This window comes from Cynoglossus semilaevis, chromosome W (assembly GCF_000523025.1).
Source record: "Cynoglossus semilaevis isolate Cse_v1.0 chromosome W, Cse_v1.0, whole genome shotgun sequence".
Taxonomy (NCBI): domain Eukaryota; kingdom Metazoa; phylum Chordata; class Actinopteri; order Pleuronectiformes; family Cynoglossidae; genus Cynoglossus; species Cynoglossus semilaevis.
Window position 1 is genome coordinate 6,893,470 of NC_024327.1, and position 10,959 is coordinate 6,904,428.

Below are 10,959 nucleotides of genomic sequence, written 5' to 3' on the forward strand. Positions count from 1 at the left end.
GTTTTTGAGGTGAAAAATAAATTTACACTGCTATATAAGCTTTACACAGACTACTTTTCATTGTGTCAAAGCGATGTTTCTTCAGTGTTGTTCAATTAAACATTATAATGACATCTCTGCAGAAATGTGAGGGGTGTACTCACTTTTTGTGACATACTGTATGTGTATTGACTGGGGTGATGGAGGTAAAGTGTGGCTGATCAATGTGGCTCTAGAGAGATTAGAGAAATCCAGACTGTAAAGGAGAGACTGTGTTCCTGTAATCAACAATATGGAGTGGTTATTTACCTCAAAGGAAGACGTTCAACACTGACACAGAGAGATGGATATTAATGTTTATCAATGCTGTTTCTGCCGCTAACTTTATCAAAAGGGGTGAAAACTAAACTTCAAGCAACACTTAAAAACAAGCTAATAATAACAATTAGTGCAAAAAGAAATAATAAAAAAAAAGATTAACCCTCTTTGAGTTAGAGTCCTTAAAAGGACTGTGGTAGTACCTACATAGGTCTGTCTGTGTTTTACGACAGCACACACACAGATAATAATGGTCTGTTTTTGTCCTTGTCATAACCATTTTATACTTTGAGTAAAAGGAATGTTTTGATTATAAAAAAAACCCATAATGGATGGAAAGATGAAGGGCATGAGAATAATGTGTGTGTGTGTGTGTGGGGGGGGGGGGCAGTATGAGAGGAGGCAAAAAATATAATACTGTAGTAATTCAGGAAACTGGTTGTTAGTGATTATGATTTTGGGAAAAAGTTTGATTTAGTGTTTCTTTTCCTCTCTTGAGAAGGTTGAACAAATACAATGAACATTGATTATTGATTAATTATTATCAGTTTTTTTCAGATCCTTTATCCTGTTTATTATTTATATTGCTAGTTATTTTTTACTCAGTATATTTCAAATAAACTTTCCAATAGATTTCCAATAGAATAGAATAGAATAGAGACTCAGTCTACATACAGAAAACAATGCTGGTCAACACTAGTTCGTAAAATAGCACCAAGTAAAAAAGTTACACACTTGTATATATTGCACTTTTTTTAAAGTATGTTTTATCAAATATGAAGAAGTGTGAAGATGACACCAAAGACAATACCACAAATATTTATTTAACCTGCATGGGTTAATACAGAAATTCTGTTATTTTTTCTGTTTGTATTTGTACGCTGATGGTAATGAATTTGTGTTTTGTTTATACAGTTTTTCCCCAAACTTTATAATAAGGCCAGGCTTTATGTAGAACAACTGATAATTGTTGTTTTTCAAAGATTAGTTACACAGTCACTGTAACTAACTAGTGACTCTTTGATGTGACTGTGTGTGTCCAGGGGCCCCGGACCCCACGGCGGGGGCCAGTGTGGACGACGAGAACTGCTGGCACCTGGACGAGGAGCAAGTTCAAAAACAAGTCAAGCTTTTTCTCTCGCAGGGAGGATACCACAGCTCGGGCAAGCAGATCAACCTGCTCTTCAGCAAGGTGAAGAGAAAAAAAAAATCAATTCATGCACTGTACAGGACATAACAGCACACATACAAAACATACCAATCATGACCGCCTCAGTCACAGGCAAAGGGTGTCTATGTATTTTTTACCTCTTGGCAAGATCTTGGAGTAAAGGAATTTCTGTAAAAAAAAAAAAAAAAACAACAACAAATCTTTCATTCAGAGTGATACATGCAAAAAAAGCACATGAGAGCTGTGCTGTCTTAAAAGTTTGAGATAAATACTGTCATTTCCGGTCTGTAAGCCACTACTTTTTACACACGCTTAAACAATGATGCGGCTAATTTATGGATTTTTACGGGCTAACGAAGTTCATACCACTAGCGATCAATGACTTTTCTGGTAGGCTACTGTGTTATACTAGTAGCGTATGTCTGTCTGTGAATGGCTGTGTGCGTATGTGTGTACGAGTGAGAGAACGGTAGTGAGTTGAGAGGAGTTTGAGCCCTGTCATGTTGAAGCATGAGTTGGTTATACAGGAGCTGTTAAAATGCTGTTTATGTTCTGTTGTGCTCGGTGTGGCTGATAATAAAGACCCCAACTTCCCTATTTCTGTTTACCTCTGATGCGGACAAGCACAAAGTTAAGGGAGTTAGTGTTGGTGCCGAAAATTACGTTATTCAGTCACCGCTATTGTCATCTAACTGCCACAGATAGAATGACCTGAAAAGAACCACACCTGACAAAGTTGTAAGTTTTTCTTGCTGCAAGGGGAAGCAGAGAGACCAACAGCTTCGCAGAGTTGGCTCACCTAAGTCCCAAAGTGTATGAGGACTGCAGCTCCTTTTATTGAGAAAGTTACATAAGTACTGAGCAGTTGTTTTTTCATTACGTATATACTCTATGGGCAAAGTTCACACGATTCACATAAATGATGAGGAACAGACTTCATCCTTTGTGGAGCACATCGTATAACATTTCTAGGAGTACGTACAGGACATTTCCTGTGCAGAGCAAAGTCTTCAACAAAGGAGTACCTGTTCCTGACAAGCAGATTATGATTTAACACACTTTGATTTAACACACTTTGATAACTAACTATAAGTTCTATTTACAGTTAGCCCCGGTGCTAATGTTAGCTTCAGCCTTGGAGCAGCTAACTTATTCTCCCCTGTGCATTCCAACTACAGTCAAGACACCAAAGGCAATCCCAAGCACACACACTCATTGCCCCAAACATTCAAAGAGAATTTCTCCTAAATTCTCTTCACACTAACTCTCCAGACGACTTCCTGTTGTTCCAAAACACCTCTACTCCCTGGGAACAATGGGAAGCCTCCCAATCCACATCCTTACAGGGAACCCCGAATCCGTCCACTCCTTTGATTTACATAACCCCCTGTTGTTTGCTAGACCTCAAGGCTCCGTCCACTTCTTTTGTGATAACATCTACTTAGTGACAAAAGGTTCATAAACATGTCCTCCAATACTGCTGAATCATGGAGCAGCGCCACATAGTGGGGACTGCAGGCACAACCATGATACAATAACAATAATATGATTGGCCACAAGAGGCCTAACCTCTGTCTTCCATTGGCCTACAACATTTAAACACACACCCGGGAAGTCGAAAACCACTCCCCCACACAGGTATATAAGCGTAAACCACTAATGATATGTTGGAAGTTATTCTTGGAATTTTTAGTTCTTGGATTTGCGTTATAACAACTATTGTACGAGATTTCCTTGAATACTTCTCCAGTCGTTTTATTTTGCTCTTGGACCTGTTTGTTGGCGTTTTGTCATTAAACAAATCGACCATCTACCGGCTGTTTCATTCCTTTCCTGAGACTACCTACGAGGTGATTTCTTCAATTTTGGTGCTGTGACTACGGGGAGAAGAAATCCTCCAATTGGTGTCGTGCTCACGAACGAAGAAGGGCCAAATCTTTCAACTGGTGCCGTGACCCGGCTCTCGTCTTCAGAAGTGGATCATTCATCTTAAGCAGTGAGTTTTTTTTCCATTTCTGGTGCGCAGATCAAAGAACCTGAAAGTTATTGTTAAAAGTGAGTATTCAGGAAGGTTTGAATATAATTTGATCCCACATTGATTTGCTGCAAACCGGAGCTTATATCATTGTGTGTATTTGTGTCCAACACTGTAGCTTTTAACTTTGCATATTAAAACTATGTGACACAGGTGTAACAACTGGTTAAGTGACAGCGTTGTAATTCCAGTTAGAAGCCTGTGTGACTTGGTAATAATTGTGGCAGAAGCTGTAATCCCTTGCACAATTTAGACAGTCAGGCAGTAGGGCACCAAAGGAAGAGTCACCTCTCTCTTTGAGAAAGCTCATCCATAGAAACAGGAAGAAGAAGGTTAAAAAGCAAACTTCTATTGAAACAGTTGAGGAGGACTCAGACACCCCTGATGTGGCTCCTCTCTTAGAGTATGATAATCAAGTAGTGGCTCAACAGGAAGCACCTGCAGAACTAGCTGTAAACCAGCTTAAAGTTCCTGCTAGAAAGATCTCTTTCAGGGATTGAAATGCAAATGTTTGTGGATGAATGTGTACTGCCGTGCTTCTCTTGTGTTTGTTACAGACAAAATCACAAGGAGGCAATAGGATATGAGATGAGATCAATACCTGCCAGGTGCACTAGGCGTATGACGACAATCTCAATGATGATGATGATGATAATGATAACCGCCATCTTGCAAGCCCTCTCCACCTGCGACAAGATCACGCCGCACACAAAGACAACAAGTTCATCGCTGCCACACACGCATATGTTTGCACCAGAGGAAAACACCCATGCTGGGTGTGCGGACTACTGCCAATGTTTTTTCATCCACAACCCTCCGGGCAGGTGGAAAGGATGACATGGACAATAAAGGAGAGAATTGCAACAAAAGGTTGCCATATTCACAGCTTGCAGAGCAAGTGTCACTGTCTGGTCATCAGGGCGGTAGGGGAATTTTTCCCACTGGGTTTCACCCCTACTTGTGAATAAGGAACATGTTTACAAAAGTACAAAACCACTATACGATCAATGATGTTGATGATCATTAATGTTTGGTTTATGATCAGATGGGGGAATTGTTAGATTTTAGTAGTTTTCACATTTGGTTTGAGTCTGAAAGCAGGTAGCTGCTAAGACACCAAAGGCATTTCCAAGTATATAGCCCCACACATTCAAAGAGAATTTCTCCTAAATTCTCTCCACACTAACTCTCCAGATGACTTCCTTGTTCCAAAACACCTCTACTCCCTGGGAGTAGTGTTCAACTGAGTCGTGAACCGGATTGATTATACCAATAATCTTTCAACTGGTGCCATGACCAAGATCGAAACTTAGCAAGAATCTTTCAGGAGAACAAAATAGTTGCAAGTTGCAAGTTTCTGATTGTCCCTGAATTTTTAAGTCTGTCAGGAAACTTTCTCTGTTAGATAGGACTGTAAAAAATGCTGTTAGTTCATACCCCAGTTTCCTAACACACAAAAGAATTCAAATAAAGATCAAATAAAGGTCTGATCAAATAAAGAATCAAATAAGAGATCTCAAGTTTTAAAAGTTTTACTTGCAGCAAGGAGTGCAGAACAATGGTTACATTCAGAACTGCACTGAGGAACTCCTCAGTGCTCAAAGCTTAAATACAGTTTTTTTTACATACACATCAATGGTCAGCCATTAACCCTTAACCCTTTACAGCCACGTGGTGTTCACGCGCAACTTCTGAGCGCTGATTGGCAAAAGCTGCTTCAAACAAAGATTCTCCACCAATAGAAAACATGTACATGTGCTGAGCTATTCTGCTCAGTAACTCAGGTTAGATCAAAGAAATACACTTTGGATTCTTTTCCTTTTTGATGTTCTGTTTTCCTCATTATTTGGGCAGAGAAACTGGTTCAGGCCGGTTCTGTGACCTGTCTCTATCTCCAAGCATAACAGTCAGTGCCATCTGTACCATACACCATCCTGTTATGTAAACCATCATCATGCACACCTTTCTTCAGTACTTCTCCTTTTAGTGCAGCATTCAAAAACAAACAGTTTAAATTGATATGGAAACTTAATACAGTGGATATATTGTAAAGATTGAATAAATGTATTTACAATAGCTTAACAAAGCCCTTTAAGGAATTTGCTTTCTTTTTGTTATTAAAGAAAACATTTAATTGGAAGACACATTTAGCCTTGTATTACACTTATTAAAGTAATCTGGAGAGCATTGAGCTTTGAAAAGGCAGTTATTAAGTAAAACACACTACTTCAAACTAAAGGTTTTTTTATACAGATTTTATTGGTGTAAAGAAAACTTAGTGCTGCATCTGAGAAAAGGAGGTGGTGGACCGAAATGGTCTCAGTTGGTTATTGCCTTTTTCAGCCTTTGACTTAAAAAAATAAAGCATTTGTTGTTTATGAGTTGCGGTACATGGAAAATCATATCTACCTCGCTGACTTCCAGTTATTTTAATTAAACTGTAATTAACAATTAACTGTTGTCAATGTATGTCTCTCTTTTCACAAACCCAGCTTGCGATAGATAATATAATATATACTGCTTATGTATAAAAATCAGCATTACCAAATTCATTGCAAGTATTTGTTCAGTTTTTGTACCAGATTCACTTCGCTCTTCTCACACAACCATGACCTTGATCCATGTTTATATGTGGGAAAGAACTCAACTCAGTAGGTGCAGTCCCTGGATTTAAATTTAAGGGGCCACAGTATATGCTATAGGTTGTCATGTCTTACATGCGGTTCCTGTGTTTGTGCACCATACTTTGCTTTTTTTAACACAACAACTTTCAGTGTGGGATCAATACATTTCTCATTATTATTATCATTTAAGAAAGCCATATTCTAAGCTGAGTTCTTGTGGTCCAGTTAAAATGATGAGGCGAGCTGTATTTGGGCCTGTATGAGGGGACCTTGGGCCAACATTTTCGGAATTATTTCTTTTTTTTTTTCTCGGTTTTGTCTTTTTAAATGAGACGTAAATCAACTAAAAACGTATCTGCCATGTCTTCAGTTATCTGTGAACTCCTCCTCAGAAGGATTATATTTACCCCAGATTGTCATAAAGTCTGGTGTTCGGCACGTTGACCTTTCCTAAATTCACCACAGTCAAATTCAGCCTTATTCGTCAATCCAGGCTCAACTGGATGTTGATCTTGCATTTCCTTGATGAACTGTTCACTCACAATAAAATGTATCCAGTAAAATGGTATACAGTTACGTTAAACATGTTTATGTGATATTGGTTATAAATGCAGCGTACATAAATACAGATACCTAAAACTACCCTAACGATGCATAAACAGAACAGGTGCTAAAAAATAGTAAATTCTCCTGTGCTGGTATTTTATGTCTGTGTATATGTGCAGACCTGTATGTAACCACCCCCCTGTCTCTTTCTCTCCTTTGTCTCCTCCCCCGTTTAGGTGAGGGAGATGCTGAAGATGCGGGATTCCAACGGAGCAAGGATGTTAACACTGATCACAGAGCAGTTCATGGCAGACCCTCGGCTGGCGCTGTGGAGACAACAGGGCACCACCATGACTGACAAGTACAGACAGCTCTGGGACGAGCTGGGTGAGGGAGAAAACACAACTGCAGACACACTCGTTCAGAGACACACTCACAGATTGTCCTACAAATGCGCATGGGGTTGGACATATTTAGCAAGGTGGCTGATGGATCCCAGACACTAAAAAGCCCAAATATTAGTATTTTTTTCATGTTTTCAAACCCTCGAAATTATGTCTTTAGTTAATTTGACACTCTGCGTCTCTTATTTGCATTTGTTTGGTTTAAAATAGTGTTTAGTTTTTTTGACAGACATATTTGTACCAATGGCAGAATTCCTTCTCGCAAACCACAAAACTTGTCAGCAGGACAGCAGCAGCCATGTTGCCTGTCTTTGTTTTGTTCCTCTAATGTCTAGGGTGATGTCGCCGCCGCCGCAGTCTCTCTCTCTCTCTCTCTCCCTCTCCCTCTCCCTCTGTGTCCCTCTCCCTCTGTGTCTCCCTCCTCTCCAACTGTTCCTCTCCTTCACACTCCCTTTTATCTTCCTCCTTTGAGTAGCAGCTACTCATCCCCTTTAGGCACAACACCTCATGCCCCATTTAGTTCTCCTCTGCCATGTCTCCTTGTCCAAATCATCTTCAGCCCCATTTCATTTTATACTTCCCCTCATTCTGGGCCTTTTGTCATCCTCTCCTTCCCTCCGTGTACATACAATCTCTGTCCTTGTCTCCGTCCTTCCTTTTAAAACCCACTATTTACACTTTTATGCATATGCTAATGCACAACACAATCTCTCTGGCACTTCCTCTCCAACAAGTGCGAGTGTACGTATCCCCAGCAGTCTCAAGAATAAAATCCCTGAATGTGCTTTCCTCCCCAGAGATGCAGCCATTTTTTATATTCAGTTTGTTCCAATTTACTCCAAAATGATGTGTGTGCAGCCAGCCTTGCTGCAGGATGAGTTAAGTTGTCTGTTTTGCAAGAGTTTTGTTGCAGCAAAGAAAAACAAGAGACAAAACGAAGATAACTAGTACAACTAGTAGATGCAGCTTTCAAGCCTGTCTGACACATGTATTGTTGTAGGGATTAAACTGTCAAAATACACATACACTCTGTTTTTTTTGCATCGTGTGTGTGTGTGTGTGCGTGCGCCCTTCCAGGTGCTCTGTGGATGTGCATCGTACTGAACCCTCACTGTAAAGCAGAGCAGAAGTCATTGTGGCTGTGCCAGCTGCGCAGATGGAACAGTGTGGACGTCTGCCCCTGGGAGGATGGTAACCATGACAATGACCTGCCCAACCTCACCCACTCACTGCCTCAGGGTGCCCATGGCAACCAAGGTCAGAATTTGACACGCTTAGTATTTGTGTCAATAACCTGGTTGTTTTGCGATACAGTATCTCACAGAGAGAGGTGCTGCATGCAACAGTTAAGCCTCTGCCTTTGTATAGGGACGAAGAGTCACTGTGGCTTCGCTGCTGTAGCATTAACACCAATAGAGTGTCATTTTCTATCTTTCGGCCTTTACTCCAGACTCTTAAAATCCTCATGGCCAATTAGGGTAAAAAACATTTTTTGTCATTTTTCCTCTCACTTTTGGGCTTGTTCCTGGTGTTATGGTCATCACGATGACATTTGAAAAATATCTCTGTCCAAATGAAAATACAAAAACTTCAAAATAAAACTGCAAAAAAAATTATATTAGACTAAATGTAGCTTCAAAAATCATCTGCTTTGACTGAAGGCCTACATTAATATCCAATATATGTCCATTTGAAATATGAATATTGAATCTTTAGATCTGGTATATGTTTTTAGGGATGTTAGTCACAGCTGTGTGTGGATGAGAGGCCAGAATAAAATATGCAAGTATTTCCAAAAATGAGTGCAGTTATGGTTTTCTGTGTAATTTTTAAAACATTTATTTTTAAATATTGTATTGTTTATTGTATTTTATTTATTTGTTCTAAAAAAATGTGTCATAATCAGAGTTTTTTCTGGCTTGTGGGTGTTTGTTGTAAGAGGATGCTGACCACTGATGTTAATCATCAAGTTCCCTTGTGCCTGTGACTAGCATTGAACAGAAAGGGAAAATAGAACATTGTTCTTATTAAGTACAGGGGAGAAATAAAAATATTTAAATTACCAACACTGTTAAAGTCTTTAGGATCCAACAAAACTACCAAGTCTCCCGTTACGGTGTGTTTCCATCGAACACTTTCAATCTGACAGACATCGTTTTCTCTCTCTCTCTCTTCTTCTAAGTGATGGTCATCTTTATTTACAGCGATTATGCAAATGTAAATAAAAAACTTGGACCATACTAGTTTTTCTTTTTTCACATGATAAAAAAAAAATAACATCCTCCTGCTGGGTCTTTTGCAGAGATGCGTCCCCATAGGACTGTGTTCACTCGAGCCATCGAGGCCTGTGACCTGCACTGGCAGGACCGACACCTTCAGCACATTATCGCCAGTGACCTTTATGCCAACTACTGTTACCATGACAACCAGGAGAGTTCATTGTTTGACTCACGCGGCTGGCCCCTGTGGCACGGTGGGTATACTCCACATATGTAAGAATTTTGTTATTCAATGTGAGACACAGGTGACAGACGTGTGCCTTGGTCCAATCAGCTGACATTCAGCTGATCACAAAGCTGTCATCTAGACAACAATCGCAGCTCACTACTTCCTGCCAAAACTCTGCCTTCAGCAGACAGCCATGTTATTAACCAGGCTAACTGAGCACAACAAGCTCAGAAACCTGTCTCACTAATTTAAGATTCACAACTTTGTATCTCTTTAACATTTAACACAGGCTGCCTCTAAAAGAAAATGAGGTATAGAGAGCGAAAGAAGGGAGTTGTTCGGGATGGCTCGACTCAATACCCAGGATCGATTTTGGTCTGATATTGGTCAAACATTTAGCATGAGATATTGAAAAAAAAACCCAAAACAATTATAGCGTGTCGAACAGATACCAAAGACCAGATGCTCAACTTGATTTGATCGACATGCCATAAACAGGGACACTACTGCCTCATCAGTCTCTCCAAGATGGAGCAGCAATTAATTTATAATCCAAATACAAAAAATAGTAATTCTTCTTATCTTCACCTTTCCTTCAGAGCATGTCCCAACAGCCTGTGCCAGGGTGGATGCTCTGCGGTCACATGGTTACCCAAAGGAAGCCCTCCGATTGGCCATCGCTGTGGTGAACACGTTACGGCGGCAACAGCAGAGGCAGCTGGAGCACTTTCGGCGACACAAGAAAGGTCATTTTTACTTATTATTTTAACTTGTACATTCATTCTCTGATACAGTATATTTTGCATCAGTTAAAAGGTTGCATGTTTGTACTGCTTGCTTTCATTATTGCAGAGCAATCAAATAATATTTGCATATTTTCCACCTCAGAGTTGCTACAGAAAGGGCACACCTCCATAACAAACATGGAGGGCTGGGTGGGACACCCTCTGGATCCTATCGGTACCTTGTTCTGTACACTGACGGAGTCAGGGCGAGCAGGAGAAGAAGGCTCTAACACCTGCTTAGACCTCTCCGGTACTGAACAGCGAGATATGAACCACATTAGTAGTTTTGTGTGTCCCTGCTCCTAGAAATAGCTGTTTCTGTGGCGAGTGAGAGGGCAGAACCCCCGTGGCACTGATCTTTATTCAGATTGGTGTTGGATTCAGATCTCTGCAATGATCCTGTGGTTTTTCACCTGAGACCGTGTCCTCATCTCATTTATTCTCCCCAGACTGCTCCAGCGTCGTAAGCCGAGCAGAACTCCAACGGATGCCTGTGCAGCGATTACTGGGAGATGGTGAATCCTATGTGGCGCTGGCAGTGGAGACTGCTTTGATTGGCTTGGGCCAGCAGCGGGTGATGCCTGACGGCCTGTACGCTCAGGAGAAAGTGTGTCGCAACGAGGAGCAGCTACTGGCCAAGCTGCCAGAA

At 40.6% G+C, this 10,959-nt stretch overlaps 1 protein-coding gene across 1 annotated transcript in view; it reads left to right on the plus strand.

The window, feature by feature from the left end:
• The window catches only part of LOC103397071 (zinc finger SWIM domain-containing protein 6-like), a 13,072-nt gene that overhangs the window by 1,835 nt on the left and 278 nt on the right, over positions 1-10,959 (plus strand). The window contains exons 2-8 of the mRNA XM_017042649.2: positions 1,341-1,489; positions 6,910-7,060; positions 8,155-8,334; positions 9,380-9,550; positions 10,125-10,271; positions 10,414-10,560; positions 10,760-10,952. Of these exons, the coding sequence (XP_016898138.2) occupies positions 1,341-1,489; positions 6,910-7,060; positions 8,155-8,334; positions 9,380-9,550; positions 10,125-10,271; positions 10,414-10,560; positions 10,760-10,952 (1,138 nt within the window). The remainder of the gene's footprint in view (positions 1-1,340; positions 1,490-6,909; positions 7,061-8,154; positions 8,335-9,379; positions 9,551-10,124; positions 10,272-10,413; positions 10,561-10,759; positions 10,953-10,959) is intronic.